The sequence below is a fragment of the Mandrillus leucophaeus genome, unplaced genomic scaffold, assembly GCF_000951045.1.
Source record: "Mandrillus leucophaeus isolate KB7577 unplaced genomic scaffold, Mleu.le_1.0 Scaffold193, whole genome shotgun sequence".
Classification (NCBI taxonomy): Eukaryota; Metazoa; Chordata; class Mammalia; order Primates; family Cercopithecidae; genus Mandrillus; species Mandrillus leucophaeus.
The window spans coordinates 695,487-721,044 of record NW_012101954.1 but is presented as its reverse complement, the minus strand read 5'-3'; the positions used below and the strand labels follow the sequence as shown (position 1 = coordinate 721,044).

At 39.8% G+C, this 25,558-nt stretch overlaps 1 protein-coding gene across 1 annotated transcript in view; it reads left to right on the top strand.

The window, feature by feature from the left end:
- IQGAP1 (IQ motif containing GTPase activating protein 1) overlaps window positions 1-25,558 on the top strand; it is a 113,882-nt gene that overhangs the window by 47,369 nt on the left and 40,955 nt on the right. The window contains exons 5-14 of the mRNA XM_011978375.1: window positions 2,831-2,898; window positions 3,991-4,104; window positions 4,978-5,156; window positions 6,919-7,003; window positions 12,077-12,240; window positions 13,049-13,133; window positions 16,239-16,402; window positions 16,594-16,754; window positions 17,903-18,027; window positions 19,617-19,780. Of these exons, the coding sequence (XP_011833765.1) occupies window positions 2,831-2,898; window positions 3,991-4,104; window positions 4,978-5,156; window positions 6,919-7,003; window positions 12,077-12,240; window positions 13,049-13,133; window positions 16,239-16,402; window positions 16,594-16,754; window positions 17,903-18,027; window positions 19,617-19,780 (1,309 nt within the window). The remainder of the gene's footprint in view (window positions 1-2,830; window positions 2,899-3,990; window positions 4,105-4,977; window positions 5,157-6,918; window positions 7,004-12,076; window positions 12,241-13,048; window positions 13,134-16,238; window positions 16,403-16,593; window positions 16,755-17,902; window positions 18,028-19,616; window positions 19,781-25,558) is intronic.

Below are 25,558 nucleotides of genomic sequence, written 5' to 3'. Positions count from 1 at the left end.
GGGGTTTCACCGTGTTAGCCAGGATGGTCTCGATCTCCTGACCTCGTGATCCACCCGTCTCGGCCTCCCAAAGTGCTGGGATTACAGGCTTGAGCCACCGAGCCCGGCCGAAAAATAAATCTTAAGCGCAGTTACAGGCTGACCCATTATAGGTGCCTAACAGTATATTTGTGGAAGTAGGCATGGGAGAGCAGGAACAAAGATGGGAAAGTGCTGTTCACCATTAGGGTTTATAAGTTTCAGTGTGAAGCTAAGTACTTTTGATTGTGGGTAAGAGGACTTAACTGGCCATTTTGAATCCATTCATAGCTCCAGTATTGCCATAAAATACTTGTAATAATTAAAGAGAGTTAAAAGAAAGATGGTGCCCATGTCTACTTTTTATGTCAGCCAGTGATATGGTTGTAGCACCTTTAATTTACCATTGAAAGACATTAAAAGCTAATTTAGTGTTCTTGGTACTGTGAAAGCAACTGTATTAGTCCGTTCTCGTACTGCCATAAAGAAATACCTGAGACTGGATAATTCATAAAGAAAAGAGTTTAATTGGCTTAAGGTTCCACAGCTTCTACAGGAAGCATGGCTGGAGAGACCTTAGGAAATTTACAATCATGGCCGAAGACAAAGAGGAAACAGTCACATCTCACGTTGCAGGAACAAGAGGAAGAGAGAGGTGGGGAGGTGCTTACATACTTTTAAACAACCAAATCTAGCGATAACTCACTCACTGTTAGGAGAACAGCAGCAAGGGGGAAATCTGCCCCCATTGATCCAGTCACCTCTCACCAGGCCCCCACCTGGGGATTACAATTTGACATGAGATTTGGACAGGGGCACAGACCCAAACCATATCTGCAACATTCTTGAACTTTCTTAAAATTTCTTGTTCCCTATTTCCAAGTAGGAATAAATGAGAAAGAAATTCTTGGAGAAAAATATTCTCGCAATTAAGAATGCAGGTGTGATGTATTAGTGAGAAAAATATATAAGGGAACATATTACATGTATAGAAAGTTATTAGTTATTTTGCTTTGGAATTTCTTTTTTAAAGAGGCAGGGTCTTACTCTTTTGCTTAGGCTGGAACACAGAGGTGTGATCTTGACTCATTGTAACAACCTCCAAGGTGAAAGCTATCCTCCTGCCTTAGCCTCCCAAATAGCTAGGACTACAGGCATGCACCACCATACCTGGCAAATTAAAAAAATTTTTTTTGTAGAGACAAGGTCTTGCTATGTTGCTCAAGCTGTTTTGAATTCCTGACCTCAAGCGATCCTCCTGCCTCTCCTTCTCAAAGTACTGGAATTACAGGCGTGAGCCGCTACACCCAGTCTGGAGAATTTTTTGAATACATTTAAAATCTTCTGAGAGAGGAGCTTTATATATCCATCTTGAGTGTTTTACCTGAAAGAAAAGCATTTAATCATATACATACGTCTTATACTTGCACTTCTCTGAGAAAATGATTAGCTTCTGTGGATGCATAAAGTCGTGTGTTTTGAGAATACTTGATTTTTTTTTGTTTTTCTGTTATACATTTGGGTTTATTATATACAATTTAAATTTTGATCAGTTCTGTGATTGCAGTGTACATGATGCATGTTTGTATTTAGATGATACTGAGTTTATAGATTATTTACAAAAACTGTATACCACTTCAAGTTTCTATGATTTATTTTTTATATATTTCTTATTTCCCTCCTTACTTTAAACTGTCGATTTCTTGCTTTTGTCAGTATCTGTGAAGTACCCTTCTGATCTCTTCTAATTTGTTGGTTCCAGTCAGCTAGGGCTTTAGAATCCACTTAACATAGGCTTATGGACATTGATTTATCTGTCCATTCATCTGTCAAATATTGATTAACATTTATTAATATATGCTAGGCTCTGGGTAGACATTAGTGAATGAGCCCTGTATTGTCCCTGCTTGCGTGAAGCTTAGAGTCTAAGTGATTTTTTTTTAAGTTTAAAAAATAAAAATAATTTTTACCAACCTGATACTTAAAAAGTAAAAATATATGAAATACTATTTATCTAAAACTGTTAAATTACCTGGATTAAACTTTTCCATCAGTAATATGAATTCAGTTTAAGTAAGATTTGCCATCTGAATCATTTTTATGAAGCTTTTCTAAGATGTCTTATTATTTAAAACTTACTGATTACAGGAAAGCAAACAAATGAAGAGACACTTCACTATTAATTATATTAACATTAATGTAAACATCTTTTTTTCTTTTTTGAGACGGAGTCTCGCACTGTTGCCCAGGCTGGAGTACAGTGGTGCAGTCTCGGCTCACCGCAGCCTTTGCCTCCCAGGTTCAAGCGATTCTCCTGCCTCAGCCTCCTGAATAGCTGGGATCATAGGCACATGCCACCACGCCTGGCTAATTTTTGTATTTTTGGTAGAGACGGAGTTTTGCCATGTTGGCCAGGCTGGTCTCAAGCTCCCGACCTCAGGTGATCTGCCCACCTCAGCCTCCCAAAGTGCTGGGATTACAGGCATGAGCCATCGTGCCTGGCCATTAACATCTAATTGTACATTGACTTTGTGCCAGAACCGGGACTTGAATTTGTGCCTACTGATTTCTCCCAGTCCAGTGCTCTTTGCATTGTGTTATGTGACTTTTTAGGACAATGCTGTCATTTAAACTAAAATAAAACACTCTGAGGTAAATAGAGTATTGTAACTACAAAGGAGACTGTTGTAGGTACTGGGAGTCTCAGTGTTCAGAATGCTTCTATTTTATTCTTCATGCTGATTTTCCCCTTTTAAGAGTGGCAGCTAGGCACTGCTGGGAGGCCTAACCTTTTGCATATTGTATCTTCTAGTTTGTACCTGTTCAAGCTAGGCCTGGCCCCTCAAATTCAAGACCTATATGGAAAGGTTGACTTCACAGGTAAGGAGTTACAGACTTGGCAGGAAATGCTTGAATTACGTGGAAATAGCCTGGAGAGCCAGCAGTACCAATTTTAAAGACCTAAGGCTTTAAAAATACTCTGGCAGTGGAGGTGAAAGAAATATTAATAACTTGCTTCTCTAATGTGGGGTAAAGAACACTAAACTTGGAATTTCAAGCTCTGTTCTCTCACTTGTAATGTGAACATGATTAGTGAGTCTCAGTTTTCTTGTATATAAATTGGGGATAACATTAACATATATAAAACATATAATAATGTTAACACATAACATTAAATGTTTGGGTATGTTGAAAAAAGCTTTATAACTATCTTTGCCTTTCCATTCCGGTAAGCATCTGTTGTGGGCAAAGCAAGAGGGAGAGTGGGGAGTGAGATGACACAAAGATGCCAATTTAGTAATTTTAAAGTTTAAGCTTCTGTGTGTATTTGCTATAGCCAGATGCTTGAAGAGATGAGGGATTAGGGAGAAAAAGGGCAGTGGTAAACTGTTTAAGGGTAAGATAGATTCAAGTCTTTCAAAGTGGTGATTGTTTTGTAGGCTTGAAAGTTTAAAACTTGGTAAGAAATTTTTTGTCCATGATATTTTTTCCTTCCAGGGAAGTTATTCACCAGACCTGGGGAAAGGGCCAGACCTTACATGTTTTCTTTATCATTTGGCTTTCTGCCTTAGAAATGAAATTGTTGAATAGCAGCTAATGATTTGGATTGTAAAGACTGAGATAACTGACTTAGTTTGTGATTCACTTATTGTTGAGCTCACATTAAAGCTGTTCCATTTATAAGTTCGTTGTAGGAAATGCCACAAGTAGCAATTCTGAACAACTATTTCCTGTAGGACCTGCTCACTTTATAGTTATGTTTGATGCCCTTGATAATAATAATGTTTGACTGCATTTTATATGCCAGTTACTGTGTTAAGTGCTTTCCATACATTTTATCTTTATATCTTTATAACACCCTAAAAGGTAAATGCCATTTAATCCCATTGCATAGTTGAGGAATATGTTTCCTTCTCTTGGTTATGGAAAGGTGCCTAGCTTGATTGACTGAGTATTAATTCCCTTCTGTAGAAGAAGAAATCAACAACATGAAGACTGAGTTGGAGAAGTATGGCATCCAAATGCCTGCATTTAGCAAGATTGGGGGCATCCTGGCTAATGAACTGTCAGTGGATGAAGCCGCATGTAAGAAGAGAGAAATCTCATGGGTTCAACTGAGATTGTTGCCACCATTTCCAATAATTAATTCTATAGTGATGATCTAGGACATTGTGAATCTTGCTAGCAAGTTTAAGTCCATAGATGTAGTTGTAAACACAGTCTTCCATGCCGTTGTTATTTGGAAATACATGATTAATTCTGATTAAAGTGAAAGCATTTAGAAAGGAAGTCCTGACTGGACACAGTGGCTCACGCCTGTAATCTTAGCAGCTGGGAGGCCAAGGCGGGTGGATCACCTGAGGTCAGGAGTTCAAGACCAGCCTGGCCATGGTGAAACCCCATCTCTACTAAAAAGACAAAAATTAGCCAGGCGTGGTGGCGCGTGCCTGTAATCCCAGCTGCTTGGGAGGCTGAGGCAAGAGAATCACTTGAACCCAAGAGGCGGAGGTTGCAGTAAGCCGAGATAGCACCATTGCACTCCAGACTGGGCAACAAGAGAGCAAAACTCTGTCTCAAAAAAAAAAAAAAGAAAAAAAGAAAGGAAGTCCTACATTTCCGTGGCTCATTGAGTTTCTTATTGTTTTATGGTGTTTACTCGGTAATTAAGGCAAATACCTCCAGAGCAAGTGCTCCTTGCAAGGCTCTCTTATGAGTATTTCTCTGTGAGATTCCAAATTCATCATCCCAAACATGGATCACAGATGGAGCTGTGGCTTTGTATACCGTAAGGAAGAGGGTAGGCTGATAGGGCCCAGGGAGCCAGTCTTTGAACCCCAGTTGTTATTTCTCTGTGAAAAGGAGCCTCTGTCTCTAATGGGGGGGTGCAGTGTTGCTTTCTGTTGTGATATACATCCTTTAATCTGTATAATCTCAGTGTTTTTGTTTTTGTTTTTTTAGTACATGCTGCTGTTATTGCTATTAATGAAGCTATTGACCATAGAATTCCAGCCGACACATTTGCAGCTTTGAAAAATCCCAATGCCATGCTTGTAAATCTTGAAGAGCCCTTGGCATCCACTTACCAGGATGTACTTTACCAGGCTAAGCAGGACAAAATGACAAATGCTAAAAACAGGGTAAAAATGCAACATCTATTCTTTCGAATTAATTTGTTATTCCATCATTTGATATGGCTCCAGTTTAAACATCAATTTTATTGAGATGCAATTTACACACAGCAAAATTCACCGAATTTTAAATGTACAGTTTGAGTTTTGACAAATATATGTGATCATTTAACCATCACCCCAGAAAGTTCCTTAGTGTACTTTCGCAGTCAGTTTCTACCTCACCCACACCCCTGAGCCCAGGCAACTACCAGTCTATTTTCTATTGCTCCCATTTACCTTTTTTAGAAATGGAATGATGCAGTGTCTAATCTTTTGGTGTGAGACTCCATATTGACCTCTACTTCTTAAATTTTATGTAAATAAAATTCTGGAGTGTAGCCGTTAAAATTAGTAGTGCCCTTTGGAAAGATTATCTCTAAATATTAACGTAGTCTTTCCTCTTTCCCAGATTCTTTGGGGTAAAATGTTTGTTTACAATTGTTAGGGGTATGTAGAAGTTCGTTAAATGATTCTGACTTGAAAAAACTGAATCTAGGAATCCCATTTAAGACTTCACACAGGCTGGTCGTGGTGGCTAATGCCTGTACTCCCAGCACTTTGGGACGCCAAGGCAGGTGGAACACCTGAGGTCAGGAGTTTGAGACCAGCCTGGCCAATATGGCAAAATCCCATCTGTACTGAAAGTCCAAAAATTGGCCTGGCGTTGTGGTGGGCTCCTGTAATCCCAGCTACTTGGGAGGCTGAGTCAGGAGAATCGCTTGAACCTGGAAGGTGGAGGCTGCAGTAAGCCAAGATCACACCAGCTGGGAAACAGAGCGAGACTCTGTCTCGAAAAAAAAAAAGAAGCTTCACACAAATTTATCCACCCCTTGTTAAAATTAGTGGTTGATGACAAAACGAAAACAACCCTGCTCTCAGAACATTCTTTGTATCTCTTATCGTAGAGCAGGGATTTCAGTTTCCCAGTTAGGTGCCAAACTAGCCTGCAGGCAAGTAGCTGCTGCCATGCCCCTGTGTATGTCACCAGTGAGACTCCAGGATTGTGGATCTGTATGTGCCCATTCTGCTCAGATCTGAGGCAAGGATGCGCTGCCTCTAATCCCAGCACTTTGGGAGGCCAAGGCAGGCCGATCACTTGAGGTTAGGAATTTGAGACCAGCCTGGCTAATGTGGTGAAACCCTTTTTTTACTAAAAATACCAAAAAAATTAGCTGGGCCTGATGGTGCATGCCTGTAGTCTCAGCTACTTGGGAGGCTGAAGCAAGAGAATCACATGAATCCAGGAGGTGGAGTTTGTAATGAGCCAAGATTGTGCCATTGCACTCCAGCCTAGGTGACAGAGCGAGACTCTGTCTCAAAAAAAAAAGTCTCGCTCTGTCGCCCAGACTGGAATGCAGTGGTGCAGTCATAACTCACTGCAGCCTTAAACTTCTGGGCAGAGCAATCTTCCTGTCACAGCCTCCTGAGTAGCTGGGACTACAGGCATGTGCCACCACATTGGGCTAATTAAAAAAAAAAATTTGTAGAGATGGGGTCTCGCTATGTTGCCCAGGCTGATCTCAAACTCTTGGCCTCAAGCCATCTTCCCGCCTTGGCCTTCCAAAGCACTGGGATTATGGGCATGAGTTACTGTGCCTGCTTTGTTCTTTATAAAGGATCTTAAGCTACACCCATATTCTTGGTAGTGTGCAGGAGGAGCACAGGTGTATTTATGTGGTCTTCTTAGACACCTTAGGCTAACTTAATTATGCTTTTTACTCATCCTCAGACAGAAAACTCAGAGAGAGAAAGAGATGTTTATGAGGAGCTGCTCACGCAAGCTGAAATTCAAGGCAATGTAAACAAAGTCAATAGTAAGTATGTTCCTGAGTCAGGCACTTAAAGGGGTATTATAATGTGAATGTTGATCTATTCTGGGACTTACAACATGGTTTAATTTACTTACTTTAGACATTAGTGGATTTGTTTAGCAGCAATTGCTTATTAACAATCTTTTGTGTTTCTATTCCTCCGTTTTAAATCTTCAGTCAGCCCCTTGTTCCTACACTGACAGTAGCGTCATAGTAGTCTTTTTGGCTATAGTTTCACTCTTTCACCCTATTACATGCTTTTAAAAATTATTTTCCTGGCCAGGCGCAGTGGCTGATTAATCCTAGCACTTTGGGAGGCCAAGGTGGGTGGATCACCTGAGGTCAGGAGTTTGAGACCAGCCTAGCCAATATGGTGAAACCCCATCTCTACCGAAAATACAAAAATTAGCCGGGCATGGTGGCGTGCGCCTGTAGTCCCAGCTACTCGGGAGGCTGAGGCAGGAGAATCGTTTGAACCTGGGAGGCACAGGTTGCAGTGAGCTGAGATAGTGTCACTGTACTCCAGACTGGACAACACTGAGACTCTGTCTCAAAAAAAAAATTATTTTTCTGTTTTTTTAAGTAACATTATGGTTTTGTTTTTCCTTTAAAGAATAATGCAAACTGTCTAGATATTAAACAGTAAACCACAAAAATTAGACTTCATCACTTAGAAATAATCATCACTTAGAAATAATCATTACTGGCATTTTTTTGTATGTTCTTCAAAATGCGTCTGCATGTGTGTGTGTGTATGTGTGTGTGTATATATATATATATAAAAAAAATTTTCTTTTTTCTTTAAGAGACAGAGTTACACTCTGTTTCTTAGGCTGCAGTTGCGATTATGGTTTACTGCAGCCTCAAACTCCTGGGCCCAAGCCATCCTTCTGCTTCACATGCCCTAGTAACTAGGACTACAGTCATGCGCCACCACACCCAGCTGCTTTTTACAATTTTTTTGAAGAGACAGTCTCACTCTGTTGCCCAGGTTGGTCTCAAAATCCTGATCTCAAGTGATCCTGCCACCTTGGCCTCCCAAAGTGCTGGGATTACAGGCGTGAGCTGCCTTGCCCAGCCTCCAAAACATATTTAAACAAAATTGAGATTATACTTTTAATACTGACTTTTATATGTGTGTTACTTTGGGGAAATTAATTTATTGAAATTATCATTTTGTCGCTACTCTGCTAAAGAACTCACCATGACTACTTCATACTTGCCAGACAAAATGCAGATCCCTAGCCTAGTGAAGTTCTTTATGCAATATTTCATGCGTACAGCTCTCAGTAGAAGCTCATTTGCCTAATTACCTCCCATACTCATTCTGTACATTTTATGACTTAAAAAGAATCAGGGCCGGGCAATTCCGGCATTTTGGAAGGCCAAGGCAGGAGGATTGCCTGAGCTTAGGAGTTTGAGAACATCCTGGGCAATGTGGCAAAACCCCGTCTTTAAAAAAAAATACAAAAACTAGCTGGATATGGTGACACGCGCCTGTAGTCCCAGCTGCTTGGGGGCTGAAGCAGGAGGATCGCTTGAGCCCAGGAGGTTGAGGCTGCAGTGAGCTGTGTTCGCACCACTGCATTGTAGGCTGGGCAACAGAGTGAGACCCTGTCTCAAAAAATTAATTAATTAAATTTTTTTATAAAAAGAATCTGGCTGTGAAGTGGTACTGACCTGGTATTTGATCTCTTGTTCCTCTGTTAAAAGCTGTGTAACATTGGGCACCTGCAGTAGAGTTGTTATGCAGATAATATGAGATAGTGTATGTAAATGGCCAGCTATTTAGTAAGTACTCAGTGAACATTAGTATTATCACTTTGTTATTCATGTAATCTCTCTACTGTAATGCCCTCATGCCTCATCTCTTCCTAATCCAAATTGTACCCATCATTCAAGATCCAGTTCAATTTTCACTTCGGTGGCTATCACAGTTCAATATGCTTGGCTTTCAAATCTCCTGTGTCATACACAGGCTCATCCCTATAAATTTGTACTTAATTTGTATTGTCTTGTATTGCTTGTTCTTCTGACATCTTTGTAAACTCCTTAAAGTAGAGATTATATATTCTACTTCTTTTGAAGTGCTCCTAATTCCTATCATAGGTTTAGACTCACTAAAAAAACTAAAAGGTTTGATTTCAACCAGCTAGGCCAGGCTTAATCTTGTTTTGCTCAAGATACTCATAATAATAATAATAGTAATTGTTCATTTGGAGGACCAAATTTCTCATTTGAACTAATATTAATAAGTAGAGAAGATTTTACCAATTCCGTAGGATTGGAGTTCTAAGTCCTGACCAGCATTCTTGTTTTTTGGGTTATTTTTAATTTTTTGTTTTTTGAAACAGAATCCAGGCTGGAGTGCAGTGGTGCAATCTCGGCTCACTGCAATCTCTGCCTCCCAGGTTCAAGAGATTCTCCTGCCTCAGCCTCCCAAGTAGATGGACCAGCATTGTTTGTATTCTGCTGCCTTTGGGTTCATTTAGGATAATGACCTTCCGAGCAGAATAATCCATTCAAATGTGGATGGTATCTTGTGCTGCATCTGTATTGATTCTTAAGTCAGCAAATATAAACTGGAGTGTCCTTATGGTTGGTTCTCTGTGAGAAGAAAGTCCAGCATGTTTCCTGTTGCATAGAGTACATAAAATATTTTTTGTTTTACTAAGGGATTTTTCTCTGCCTTACTGTTCGGTATTTTATAACCTTTGTAATTTTACCTTGCTAATTATGTAAGAATCAGTGGTGAGCACATGTAAGGAAATAACAATATGTGTATGTTCTTAAAATGTCCTATTCATATTATTATTATGTAGTCAGAGGAGCAAAATAATAAAAATTCCCTCAAATACCTTTCAGTATAGTCAGGAGGATAGACATGCAAATGAGTACTTTTAGGGCAGCTTGATTACAGCAAGGTGCCAAGAGTGCATGCAGTGTAGTCATAGAATAAAGAAGGGAATGATGATTTCTGTCTAGAAGTTTGAGTAGGTTTTCAGTGTACATGGATCTTCACAGGGATCCTTAGGATAGATAAGAGGGTGAGGATAAGGCAGAATTCCCTATGAAAGGACAGTCTTTTCCTAATTGTAGAGAAAGTCTGAGGCAAAGGAAAGTTAGATGCCAGGAGGGTATAGGGACTTCAGGTTCCAGGAATTAATGTAATTATAGATGAGATTCTTTGCCTAGGGCATTCGAAACAGCAATGACGCCATTGACGCTGCCCCGGGAAAAAGCTACAGGCCAAACAGTTAAAAATTAGAAAAAGTTTTTATTTTTTGTTAAGTAGAATATGGAAAATTAGAGTTATATAACTAAAGTTCAGTGAGAGGAAGTATTTAATGTTCCATACTTTATTATCTTTGCAATATAAATGTTTATAGATATTCATTTAATATTTACATATTTGAGTAGTATGTATACACTTCTAGAAAAAGCAAAATTTACTAGGTGCTTTTGTAGAGAGATACTGTAAGATTCTATGCTATATACCTAGAGAAAGTCTAGTTTGTTATCTACATTGATTATATTTTCTGTCTCTAGCTATTATGAAAGCTCCATGAGGATAAGGATATTTGGTTTTTTCACTATTATGTTGGCAGCATATAGCAGATCCTCAGTAAATATCATTGAAGGAATGGATAATTAGTTGGCTAACAGCCACGTAGACCTGCAGACATGACTTGAGAAGCCACCACCTTGGTTTGGTGCTCAGTTGAATGACGGGTATAAATACTAGGAAGAAATAAACAGTATCTTAGGAGCCTACAGTGAGACCTCACATCCATACCAATGTTTTAACCTTTTCTTCCCCTCCCCCCCCTTTTTTTTTAGTAGTTCTACTCTCCTCATTGCCCCTACTTCCCATTTTCTAGTTTGAGACTTTATTTTCCCTTGGGCTGTTTTGATTTTCTTTGTAACAGCTTATTAATTTTATTTTGTTTTTTACTAATGAAAACATTTGCAATTGATAAGTACTACTATTCCCCAGATATTTTTATTTTTGGTATTTTATTGATTTCTTTTTGCTACTTGGATAAAATCAGATGTTTATCTGTGAGTGGTGGTAGGGACAGGCATTTTCTCTTCAAAGAATAAGGAAATGGAAAGTAATAAACTAATTATGATTCCTTAGTGGCTGTCGTTTCTGAAATCAGAAATTACCTTATTCTGTCTTTCAGGCTAAGAAGACCTTTTTGGTTTTGTTTTGTTTTTTGTTTGTTTGTTTTTTTACAGTATATGAAGTGCTTCTATGTATATGATTTTATTTAATCTTAAACCTATTCCTATGAGGGAAGTTATCTTCATTATCATTTTCAGATGAAGGAACATCTGGGTTTTCATTGTCATGTATTGTATTATAGAGCTTGTGTGACCTCAGGTTCTATGATTAGAAGAGAGAATGTAGAGAGGGGGAAGATGGCCCCTTTCACTCTGCACAGGTTGGATCACCCTTGATATCTGGGCACTGACTGTTGTGGGTGGAGTGTGTGCAGGAAGTATCAGGGTAATGAGAGGATTCAAAATGATGGTATGTAAGACATAGTTAAAGAAAATAAGGCTGCTCGTAAGGCATTTGCTGTCATGGGGGGGCAGTGGAATGTATTCAGTGTGAACTTTAGGGTTGAAGCTTTAAAAATATTTTTGAAACAAAATTGTCCAACGGTATAGTAAATGGCCATGGGAGATACTTTCTCCTGTTTGGCAGTCTGTAAGTATAATCTGGACAACTACTTGGCATTTTAAGGGAATTTAAGCGTCATGTTGGTCTGGATTGTTGGCTCCATATTGGTGCTGAGCTGTCTACATTTGGAAGTTTTTAAGTGGGCTGGGAGTGTGGCCCAGGAATCTGTATGAAATCTGACGAACAGCTTGTTGGGAACCCCAGGACTTGATGACTCTAAGGTTCTTTTCCAATCCGAAGATCTTATGCTTCTGAGAACCACAGAGTAAAGGCTCTCTGAGTTATATTTCCGTATCTGGAACTGAGATTGGTTTTGGGGAAGGAAAACTATTCTAGGCTGTTCTGTTCACATAGTCCTTTCATAAGCTTTTGCCTTTTTTCCTCAGCATTTTCTGCATTAGCAAACATCGACCTGGCTTTAGAACAAGGAGATGCACTGGCCTTGTTCAAGGCTCTACAGTCACCAGCCCTGGGTCTTCGAGGACTGCAGCAACAGAATAGTGACTGGTACTTGAAGCAGCTCCTGAGTGATAAACAGGAGAAGAGACAGGTAAACAGTCTGGATTGAAGCTGCAAGAGTTTGTATATATCCATTTGAATCTCATGCTGTCATTTAAAGATATATATGCTGCCTTTTTTTTCCCCACAATACAACTTTTTCCTCTGCATATAAGTTAGTTTAAAAAAATCCTCAGGTAAAATACACATTGTCTTCAACTCACTTTTGCTTTTAGAGCTATGAATCCTCTTTTAAAATAGACAATACCCACCCATCCCCAGTCTAACCACTCCTTCACTTCAGCTGTCTCTCTCTCCAACTAAAAGACATTGGGGAAAACCTGAATATTTTTGCATTCTTACATCAGAATTTGCACTTAAAAAAAAACTGCACCCCATTAGTTTGCTCTAGTCAACACTGGAAAGGTACTTACTGTGCAGTCAGGGTAGATGGTGTGGTATTGTATTTTGTGGGGTTTTTTTTTAGAACAAACATGAGGGACTTTCTTTTTTGTCTAAATAAGGGCAAGTATACATTTTACCAATACCCAGCGTACATTGGTCAAAGTAAGTAGCATTAACGTGCTTAAGATTCTACGAACACTTTTCCCTTAGAATGTTTTGAGGCTTTTCATGTAATATGTTTAAGAATGTACTGGTATCTGTAAAGTCACTCTACCCCAGCTTTGGCAAAGGCATTTGGCTCTAGCTGGGGTGGCCACCTTGGCTACATGTAGCCTGAGCTGTCACTTATGACTATGGCTCTCTGTCCCTAGTGACTGCTTTTGAGAGATGAGAACCTTAAGACCTGGAGTCATAGGAATGAATAATCTTTACATAATTTTCTTTGCTTTTATCAGAGTGGTCAGACTGACCCCCTGCAGAAGGAGGAGCTGCAGTCTGGAGTGGATGCTGCAAACAGTGCTGCCCAGCAATATCAGAGAAGTAAGAGTCCATTGAAACAGTATGGGAGGAAAGTTGTGGCTTTGTGTTACTGAAGGGTCTGAGGTTAGCTTCTGTCACTCTCATCTCCCATCTGAGCCTATCAGCCATAACCAACTGCCAGGTACTTTTGGTGGCAGGAGGGTTCCTCCAGTTTGTTGTTGTTTTTGTGGTTTTAATTGCTATGTAATAGTTGTACATATTTTGAGGGTACATGTGTTTTGTTTTGTTTTTTAAACCAACCAAGAAGCACTGACGTATGATATTTTGATACATGCATACAATGTGTAATGATCAAATCAGGGTAATTGGAATATCTGTCACCTAACACATTTATCTTTTGTTGATGTTGGGAACATTCCAATTCTTCTGTCTATTTTGAACTATACATTATTGTTAACTGTTGTCATCCTACTGTGCTATCTAACACTAGACCTACTCCTTGTATCTAATGGTAATTTTGTACCCATTAGCCAACCTCTCTATCTCCTCCTCCCCACTACCCTTCCCAGCTTCTGGGAACCACCAGTCAACTCTACCTCCATGAGATCCACTTTTTTAGCTCCCTTATATGAGTGAGATCAGGAGGTATTTGCCTTTCTGTGTCTGGCTTATTTCACTTAACATAATGACCTTCAGTTTTTATGGCTGAATAATATTCCATCATGTGTATATACTACTTTTTTTTTTTTTTTTTTACCATTTATTCATTGATGGACACTTAGGTTGATTTCATATTTTGGCTATTGTGAATACAGCTGCAATAAACATGGGAGTGCTGATTTCCTTTCTTTTGGCCATATACCTAGCAGTGGGATTGCTGAATCATATGTAGTTTTATTTTAATTTTTTGAGGACTCTCCATACTGTTTTCCATGGTGGCTATAGTAATTTACATTCCCATCAACAGTGTATGAGCCCTGTCTCTGCAGCCTTGCCAGTATTTGTTATATTTTGTCTTTGATAAAAGCCATTTTAATTGGAGTGAGAAGGTGTCTCATTGTGGTTTTGATGTGTATTTCCCTGATGATTAATGATGTTGAGCATTTTTTCATATACCTTTTGGCCATTTGTGTGTCTTCTTTTGATAAAAGTCTATTCAGCTTATTTGCCCATGTAAAAATTGGATTATTTGTGGGTTTTGTTTTTGTTTTTGTTTTTGTTTTTGTTTGCTGCTGTTTGAATTTCTTATGTGTTCTGGTTATTGTTGTCTTTTCAGATGGATCATTTGCAAATATTTTCTCCCGTTCTGTATGTTGTCTCTTCACTTTGTTGTTGGTTTCCTTTGCTTTGCAGAAGCTTTTTAGCTTGACATAGTCCCATTTGTCTATTTTTGCTTTCATTGCTTATGCTTTTAAGGTCTTAGCTAAAAGGCTTTGCTCAGACCAGTGTCCTGAAGCATTTCCCCAATGTTTTCTTCCAGTTGTTTCATAGTTTCAGGTCTTAGATTTAAGTCTTTAATCTATTTTGATTTATTTTTGTATATGATGAGAGATAGGGATCTAGCTTTATTCTTCTACCTATGGTTATCCAGTTTTCTCAACACCATTTATTGAAGAGACTGTCTGTCTCAGCTCATTTTATGTTGCTATAAAGGAATACTTGAGGCAGGGTAATTTATTAGCTCACAGCTCTGCAGGCTATACAAGAAGCAAGGCACCAGTATCTGCTCGGCTTCTGGTGAGGGCTTTTGTGTTGCATCAAAACATGAAGGAGAAGATCAAAGGGCAAGTGGACTCATGTGAAGAGGGACCGATCCCCTGGGGTAGTGAGTAGGGGTCCTGGCTTTATAACAGCCCATTCTCATGAGAACGAATCCATTCTCCCCAAGAACCAATCCAATCTTGCAAGAGCTCACTACCACGAGAATGGCACGAAGCCATTGATGAGACATTTGCTCCCATGACCCACACAGCTCCCACTAGGCACTGCCTCCCACCACCACACTGGGGATCAAGTTTCTTCTTCTTTTCTTTTTTTTCATACCCTCAGGGTGATGTCAGGGATCAAATTTCAACATGAGATTTGGTAGGGACAAACAAACCGAATCCAAACCATAGCACTGTCTTTTCCCTAATGTGTGTTCTTGGTGCCTTTGTCAAAAAATGTTCTGCTCATGACTGTAAATGTGTGACTTTATTTCTGAGTTCTCTCTAGTGTTCCATTGGTCTGTGTGCCTTTTTGTTGTTGTTGTTGAGACTCTGTTGCCAGGCTGGAGTGCAGTGGTGCGATTTCAGCTCACTGCAACCTCCGACTCCCTGGTTCAAGCGATTCTCCTGCCTCAGCCTCCCGAGGAGCTGGGATTACAGTCACGTGCCACCATACCCACCTAATTTTTGTATTTTTAGTAGAGATGGGGTTTCACCATGTTGACCAGGATGGTCTCGATCTCCTGACCTCGTGATCCACCTGCCTTGGCCTCGCAAAGTGCCAGGATTACAGGCGTGAGCCACCACACCTGGCCAGGTTACTCCAGTTTTGGAAGTAGAACTGGAGTCAATATAGGCTCACTTTGGCTCTCAGACACTTCATGGTTTGTTAGGCAAATATCTGGAGAAGGTGAGACTTAAGGGGTTGCTAAGATTTGGATGGTGAAAGAGGAGAGAAAACGTTCCTAGTGCAGGACAATGAGGGAAAAAGGAGGCGGAAGCCAAAGTACAGTTGTTGAAAGACGTCTTTAAGGAATGGTGGTTAGAATACAAATTTTGTAAATGTTTTGGGCTGAGTTGTGTAAGATCAAAGGGTGGAAAGATTGTAGAAAGCTTTGACGGTAGCTTAAGAAGCCAGGCAGTAAGTAGGAGAAGGAAGAGATGATTTAGGTGGGAAGTAGTGGTAGATATAGGATGAATTGAATAGGAAGAAAATAGGGATGAGGAGAACAGGTAGGAGGCTGCTTTTTGAAGAAAACATCTTTATTGAGATATGGTTCACATAACGTACAGTTCGCCCTTCTTCCTACAGAGGAGGCTGCTTTTTTAAGATGAAAGTTCCACTTCAAACTTCATGGCTGATAGCCACAGAATGTAATTTTTTTCCGTGAAGTTTGCACCTTCTTCCCCTGAGGGCTCTCTAAGCCCACTGCATTTCTGACTCCTGTTTTCTACACAGGATTGGCAGCGGTAGCAGTGATTAATGCTGCAATCCAGAAGGGTGTTGCTGAGAAGACTGTTTTGGAACTGATGAATCCCGAAGCCCAGCTGCCCCAGGTGTATCCATTTGCCGCCGATCTCTATCAGAAGGAGCTGGCTACCCTGCAGCGACAGAGTCCTGAAGTGAGTTCACTAAACCTGTCCTGTTTGTGAGCAAAGCTGGGTGGAAGTGAATGTAATACCCACTTCTTGTGGTTAGGTAGAACTTTTTTTGCATAAACTTGGTTTTCTTATGTTTTTGTTAAACTTATAACTCCCTGGGTCTTGGAGAATGTCTTTCCTCACTGTTTTCCCTTCTGTCCCTTTCTGTACAGCATAATCTCACCCACCCAGAGCTCTCTGTTGCAGTGGAAATGTTGTCATCGGTGGCCCTGATCAACAGGGCATTGGAATCAGGAGATGTGAATACAGTGTGGAAGCAGTTGAGCAGTTCAGTTACGGGCCTTACCAATATTGAGGAAGAAAACTGTCAGAGGTGGGTGTCCAGAGTGAAGGGAGTGAATCCATTACGTAGCTGTTAACTCTGTCTTTTGTATGTCAGTGCTCCGATTTTCTTTGCAGGCATTATTACTTTATCGTGGTCATACTTTTGTTTGGTTCTACTTTGATTCATTTAATTCTTTGTTATGCTGAAAAATATGACATTCCGTTCCTAAATATGTAAGTAGGCTTATTGAAATATGTTACATAGTCAAAATAACACTATCTCTGACAAAGTTAAATAATACTTTTTAAATATCATCTAACCCTAGCTAGTTCATTTTCATTCTTCTTCAGTTGTTCTCAAACTGTCCTTTATAACTGTTTTGTTGAAAACAGGATCCAGCCTAGGAACATGTATTATATCTGGCTGTTGTGTCCTTTGGTATCTTTTAATCTAGAATTGTCTCTTTTTTCATGACACTGACTTGTTAAAAGGATGGGACCAATTGCCATGTAAGACGTCCTATTTTATGGATAGTTCTAGTTGCTTTCTCATATCTGCCCTATTCCTGTAAATTAGAAATTAAATCTATATGTTTGTCATGATTCAGTTCAACATTTTTAGTGATGTGTATTTCATATTGCCTCATATCAATAGGCATATAAAACCCATGTTTTCCACCATTAGAGATACTAAGATTGATCCCTGGATTAGGGAGACCACTTACATTTCCATTGCATATTTATGTTTTTCCCTCATCACTAGAACATCATCTCTTTTGCACCATCAAAATACCCAGTTTTCCCTTAAGCATTCCTGTGATTTTTTTTTAACCTAATTGATAATCTTTCCTAAATCAGTACCTTCAGTAAAAGTTGCTGATGATGATTTGTTACTCTGTCATTCCTTCTGCATTTATTAGCTCATGTGTAGCCTTTTTTTCTTGTCTGTGGAGGAATTGCTTGAACTGCTGCCTTTGATTCTGGAGTTAGTCTTAATGTGGAATTTAGAATATGTGACAGGATATTGAGAATAAGTGATTTCTACTGCATTTTTGCACTTTGTTTTAAAGCAACTATGCGGTTCCAAAACTGGCCTTGAAAATATATCAAATGGTTAGGATACCCTAGCAATCTTTGTTCCTTGAATATTTAAAAATGCTATGCTTAATGCTCTTTTTACTTGGGGGTCTGGGGCAGGTATCTCGATGAGTTGATGAAACTGAAGGCTCAGGCACATGCAGAGAATAATGAATTCATTACCTGGAATGATATCCAAGCTTGTGTGGACCATGTGAACCTGGTGGTGCAAGAGGAACATGAGAGTGAGTTATCTTCCTGTCCTCCCCAAATAATGTCACCAGTAATGATGATGTGATTCCATGAAGTGGTTCAAAATACTATTCCTAGAAGGATTTTTGGGTGAGAGATTAAAAATATCTATATAACACAAAAAGCTAGAGTTGGATATTGTTTTGAGAACACCAGGCAATTGCTATAATTAGGTATATGTCCAATAAGAACTAAATTTTGGGGGAGGTGAATTGAACATGATCTGTTATTTTTAAATGCTGTTATAGCAAGTAGTTCTGACACTACATGGAATTGGATGAAATTGCATAGGTTGTAGGCATGTTCCTCCACAAGACTCCTCTCACTTCAGACACCAGCTGAAAGCTGCAGAGTTCCCAGGCCACTGTACTTCTGAACAACTGGCTGCAAATTTGGAGGAGCTGTCTATCCCCTTAGTTTAATAATTTGGTAGAATGACACAGAACTCAAGAAAATGCTAGACTTATGATTACAATTTTATTATAAAATATATAAATCAGGATCAGCTGAAAGAAGAGAATCATCAGGCAATATCTGTGAGAGTCCCCAATATGAAGCCTCTGTGTTCTCAGGATGTGTCACTCTCCTGGCACATTGATATGTATCACCAACTAGGGAAACTCACCTGAACTTTGGGTGTCCAGAGTTTTTATTTGGGCTTCATTACATGTGCGTGATTGATAGTATTGGCTTTGCGATTAAACTCAATTTTCATTTGGCCTCTGCTCCCTGGAGATTGGGAGGCCAGGCTGGTATCACATGACTCTAAACCTCAAAGTCCATGGCTAGCCTCCATCCTTAAACTCTCAAGAGGCCAACCAGGAGTCATTGGTTGGCCTAAATTCAGGTGTGGGCAGAGGGGCCCACTATGAATAACAGAAACATACCTATCACTCAGGATATCCGAAGGTTCTTAGAGGCTCCTCCAGAGACAAAGACCAGCCAGACTTTTTATTATACAGCAGAGTCCTTACAAAAGCAGTACGGCTGCCTAAGATACCTGGGGAATGAACATTTCTAATTTTAATTTGTATTTCCTGTGAGAAATATTCAACTGACTTAGTGGGAAGAGCCTTGCCTTGCATTAGGGAGCCCTGGGCTTGGATCTTTCTTCTGCCATTTGTTAGCTGTGTAATGTTGGAGAAGAGATTGCTAAGCCTTACTATTTCTTCTATAAAAGTGTTAAATTAGGTGACTTTTTAAGGACACTTGAACCTTTTTAAGACTCTGTGAATCCTTTGTGACTCAAGAATGTTTTTGATTACACATTCCAGTGTACCTGAAAGCTATACAGTAAGGCCAGTTTCATCTAAATCCTCATCACTTAAGTTAGAGCAGTTAAAAATGAAACAAAATGACTTGAGCGTTCAATAGGAATATGAATACAAGCAAGTTTAGATGAAACAAACACTAATATTTAAAAAATTAAAACAGTGCTGCTTAATGGATGGTAAGTTGCAATTTGAATCATGGTTACTCTTAGGTGGATTTATGATTAGTTATGATAAGTTAGTATGTTTCATGATTGATTTGTTTATATACTTCCTTAATTGGAAAAAAAACTTTGTCTCTTTATATTTAGGGATTTTAGCCATTGGTTTAATTAATGAAGCCCTGGATGAAGGTGATGCCCAAAAGACTCTGCAGGCCCTACAGATTCCTGCAGCTAAACTTGAAGGAGTCCTTGCAGAAGTGGCCCAGCATTACCAAGACACACTGATTAGAGCGAAGAGAGAGAAAGCCCAGGTGAGTGGCATCGGAATTGTTCTTTCTGTTCAGAGCACCTCAGCCCTCCTAGAACAAAGATAGAGGTAGGAATATCTTCTTTGATTCATTCTGTGAATGCTTTCTGGGCACCCTTAGAATGAAAGCACTGGAGGGACACAAAAATGTGAGAGACATAAACTCCACCTTCCAGGAGCTCATGCTGTTTTACACATTTGGGTTTTTGTTCTTTTGTTTGTTGTTGACAGTCTTTTGTGTCCCTTTCAGTAAATTCTTTATTGAAATATAAGATCCAGGGCTGGGCGTGGTATCTCATGCCTTATAATCCCACAGCACTGTGAGAGGCCAAGGTGGGCAGATCACTTGAGGCCAGGAGTTCAAGACCAGCCTGGCCAACATGGTGAAACCTCATCTCTACTAAAAAAAAAAAAATGCAAAAATTAGCTGGGCATAGTGGTGCATGCCTGTAATTCCAGTTGCTTGGTAGGCTGAGGCACAGGAATTACTTGAGCCTGAGAGGTAGAGGTTGCAGTGAGCCAAGATTTTGCCACTGCACTCCAGTCTGGGGGACAGAGTAAGACTCTGTCTCAAAAAAAAAAAAAAAAAAAAAAAAAATATATATATATATATATATATATATATGAGATCCAGAAAAATGAACAAGATAGATGGGTATGCAATTGCATAAATTTTCAAAAGGAGGCACACCTGTGTATTTGGCATTCAGATTGTAGAACCCATTACCAGCTCCACAGAGACCTTCCTCATATCCCCTTCCACCCTTAGCCACCCTCCATTTGATGGTAACCACTATTCTGATTTCTATTAGTAACACCACAATTCATTTCTGTCCACTTTTGAGCTGATTTAAGTGGGATCATATCTTATGGGCTCTTTTGTGTCTGGCTTCTGTTACCCTACATAATGTTCGTGACATGCATCCATGTGGTTGCATGGAGCCATCCTTCGTTCATTCTCATTGTTGTGTACTATTTCATTGTGTGATTATAAATTATTGGTGAAGTTTCTTGTTGTTGTTTTGTTTGTTTTTTTCAGACTGTTGTAAATAGGGCTTAATTTTTTTTTTTTTTTTTTTGAGATAGAGTCTTGCTGTGTCACCCAGGCTAGAGTACAGTGGCGCAATCTCAGCTCACTGCAACTTCTGCCTCCCAGGTTCACATGATTCTCCTGCCTCAGCCTCCCAGTACCTAGGATTACAGGCAAGAGCCACCATGCCCGCCTAAATTTTCGTGTGTGTGTGTATTTTTAGTAGAGATGGATTTTCACCATGTTGGCCAGTTTGGTCTCGAACTTCTGACCTCAAGTGATCTGCCTGCCTCAGTCTCTCAAAATGTTGGGAATTACAGACGTGAGCCACCGCCCATGGCCTGTAAATACTGCTTCTATGAATATTTTAGTTTTGGTTTATATATATATGTATATACACACACACACACACACACACATATATATATGCATTTCTGTTAGGTATACATTTTGGAGAGGAGTTATGGCCATAGGGAATACGTATATGAAGCTTTAATAATGTCATGAAGTTTTTTTTATGACAACTTAATTGAAACATAATTCACGTATCAGACAATTCAGTGTAAGTGGACTTTAGTCTAATGTTGATAGAATTGTGCAGTCATCACCACAGTCAATTTTTGAACATTTTATCACCCCAAGAGAAACTCTGTATCCATTAGTAGTCACTCATTTTCCCTTAATCTGCCCCAGTGTCTATGGGTTTGTCTATTCTGAACATTTCATATAAATGGTATTACACAATGAATAGTCCTTTGTGATTGGCTTCTTTTAGCTTAGTTTATCCAAGTTGTAGCAGCAGCACTTCATTTCTTTTTGTTGCTGAATAGTATTCCATTGTATGGCTATACCACATTTTATTTACTCATGAGTTGATGACATGTGGATTATTTCCACTTTACGACATTTATCCATTCATGAGTTGATGACATATGAATTATTTATGCTTTATCTATTCGTGATTTGATAGACAGCATGAGTGACAGCTATACAAGGTATATCTTCAATCTACTTCCCTTTTTAGATATGGCAGCTGACCTAGCTTATTCTCCAAAACCCCACTCCTCTGACAGTCAGATATAAGGCTCCTTTTGGAATTTCCTAGCAGCAAAAATAAACATTGCTACCACTGGCATACATAGAATCATTGCAGCCTGACACATTAGAGATTCTGAATCAGTAGAATTAGACTTTAAGCTTAGGAATCCGTATTTTTAAAATGACTTTTTCATTGTTCTGATGAGCAGCCAAGTTTCGGAAACACTAATCCAATAAAATGATCAAAGACAGAGACTTCATTTCTAGCTTCCCTAGAGCCAACTGCTTCTTACCCGTGTAAGTAAAATCAGTTGATCTCAATTTCCTGGCTATGAAATAGCAGTTGTGATTCAACCCTCTCCACAGCATCAAGTGACATTCTGCATAATAATGTCTCTTAAATGAAACCTGGTGGTATCTATCAGATACTACATTTACATGATTAGGACATGGTAATGTCAACTACTGCCATGGCAATGTAATCAAAGGAGATCGGTCAACATCATAATATTACCAACATACAAAATTACCCACTCCTCTACCCTTCACCCAAACTTACAGAGCCCACATGAATGTCATGTGCAAAAAGCTCCAGTACACTAAAACCTTGGTCTGTTTTTATACCTCTGGCTACTCAGAATTAAAAATTTCTTTTAGCACTTCCACTTGCTGCCTCACTTCAAGAATCTTCTGAAGGCTATGGTTCTATCCAGTTGTTGTTACTTAGTAAGCACTGAAAAGGAGATCAATCACAGTTAGAAAATAGATGTTAATTATGCTTTAATCAACAATTATTTGAGGGCCTACTACATACAAGGCAACTTCCTAGATAGCAGCAGCGTAAAAAGAGGCATAAACCTTGTCAATGTCCTCAGCAAACTAGGTAGCAGGTGATACAAACATTTTAAAAGATGAGTTTGTATTACAATTACTTTGAACAACTTTATCTTCATAGTAGCATTATTCCTGATAGCCACAGTGGATAAAAAACACTATGTTTATCAAGTCACAAATAGATAAAGTGTAAATAATTGAAAAGGCTGTGTGTGTGTTTTGTTTGGGTCATCGGAGATAAACTTTTTGAGGATGTGACTATAGAGTTTGAAGCATTTCCTTTGCTGTGGAATAACTTTTCAGACTTCATCAAAGGCGGAGGAAGTCAGGGGAGTTAAAGGAAAAATTGCTTAACATTGCCAGGCCCATCTGGATGAACTACACATTGGGTGGAATTGTTTTTTGTTTGTTTGTTTTTGGTTTGGTTTTTTTTTTTTTTTTTTTGGTTTTTTGTTTGTTTTTGGCATCACCTGAGCATCTGAGTCTCCATCAGCCATTTGGGAGTGCTTTTAAAAATGCTTATCACTGAGTTACAAATTTAACAAGCAAAAGATCTTAATTTAAATTTGGTCTGTAGTTTTATTTTCTTCTGGTATCTTTGTGTTTGGTTTTGGTATCAGGGTAATACTGGCCTCATGACTTGAAGTTTTCCTTTTATATTTTGAAAGAGTTTGTAAAGGATTAACTAGTTCTTTAAACATTTGGTACAAGTCACCAGTGAAGCCACATGGTCGGGAATTTTTTGTGTGGGGGATATTTTTTGTTTTGTTTTGAGCTGCAATACTGTACGGGAAAGGGGTCCTGATCCAGACCCCAAGAGATGGTTCTTGGATCTCACACAAGAAAGAATTCAGGGAGAGTCCATAAAGTGGAAGCAAGTTTATTAAGAAAGTGAAGGAATAAAAGAATGGCTACTCCATAGACAGAGCAACCCTGAGGGCCGCAGGTTGTCCATTTTATATTAATTGACGATATGCTAAACAAGAGCTTTATTAGATCTTTTCTGAGCCTGTGCACAGCCCACACATGCACTGTGGCCTCCTAGATCCCATCCAGGAATATGTCAAGCTGTCAGAGTTCTCCACGAACATCTCATTCTCCAGCTCTTCCTTATAAGGTTTTTAGTTAGTCTCTTGTTTGCCTAAACTGTTATCCTTAATGTTTTTGACAATTGCTTCTGGAGAAAAGGCTGTTTGCACTGGATGAGCTCTTGGTCAGGTCAAATAAAGACAGCCTTGCGAGTGTGACCTCTGAACAGGTCAGCTAATGACAGTTCTCTGGGAATGAGGCTTTGAGGGGGTGATAGGAGGGGCAGATTGGAATTAGGGGAGTTTAAAGCACCACAGAACTCACTGTTCTCACTGAGTTTCAGCTGTTTTTCTTGAATACACTCTCCAGTTTCTGCAGGCCTTTGGTTAATTTCTGTCGTATTGAAAAAACTGCCGGGTGCAGTGCTCTTGCTTGTAATCTCAGCACGTTGGGATGCCAAGGCGGATGGATAGCTTGAGCCCAGGAATTTGAGACCAGGCTGGGCAAGATGGTAAAACCCCGTCTTTACAAAAAATAAAAATATTAGCTGGACGTGGTGGTGTGCGCCTGTGGTCCCAGGCACTTGGGAGGCTGAGATGGAAGGATCACTTGGGCCTGAGGGGCTGAGGTTGCAGTGAGCCAAGATTGCACCACTGCACTCCAGCCTGAGTGACAAAGCAAGACCCTGTCTTAAAAAAAAAGGCTGGGTGCAGTGCCTCATGCCTGTAATCCCAGCACTTTGGGAGTCCCAGGCTGGCAGATCACCTGAGGTCAGGAGTTCGAGACCAGCCTGGCCAACATGGTGAAACCCCATCTCCACTAAAAATACAAAAAATTAGTTGGGTATGGCAGCAGGCACCTGTAATCCCAGCTACTCAGAAGGCTGAGGCAGGAGAATCACTTGAACCCAGGAGGCGGAGGTTGCAGTGAGCGCCACTGCACTCCAACCTGGGTGACAAGAACAAAACTGCATCTCAAAAAAAAAAAAGAAAAAAACTGATGCTGGTGATTGTTTGCCAGTGTGCCAGTGTTTTTTGTTTGTTTTTCATGGTGGAGAGGATTTTCAGAAATCTTTACCATTTTCACTCATGTCTTGTCTCTCTTCATTTAAATTAAGCATTTGTGGGACTCTTGATAAAAGTGGATTACTAATCATGAATAGTAAAGTCTGAATGCAAGACATGGATATCAGGGCTCCTCTGGATCTCATTTTATAATTAAGAATATGAATGACTTGGGCCGTATGTGGTGGCTTACACCTATAATCCCAGCACTTTGGGAGGCCAAGGCAGGCGGATCACTTGAGGTCAGGAGTTTGAGACCAGCCTGGCTGACATGGCGAAACCCCATCTCTACTAAAAATACAAAAATTTTCCAGGTGTGGTGGCACACCCCTGTAGTCCCAGCTACTCAAGAGGCTGAGGCAGGAGGATTTTTTGAACTCAGGAATAGGAGGTTGCAGTAAGCTGAGATCTCACCACTGCACTCCAGCCTGGGTGACAGCAAGGCTCCACCTCAAAAAAAATAAAATAAAATAAAATAAAAGAAGAAAGAATAAGAATGAGTTAAATCGTCCGGGCACAGTGGCTTATGCCTATAATCTTTGTACTTTGGGAGGCCAAGGTGGGTGGATCATGAGGTCAGGAGATTGAGACCATCCTGGCTAACAGGGTGAAACGCCATCTCTACTAAAAATACAAAAATTAGTTGGCCATGGTGGTGCATGCCTGTAATCCCAGCTACCTGGGAGGCTGAGGCAGAAGGATCACTTGAGCCCAGGAGGCGGAGGGTGCAGTGAGCCGAGATCCTGCCATTGTATCCGAGGCTGGGTGACACAGTGAGATTCCGTCT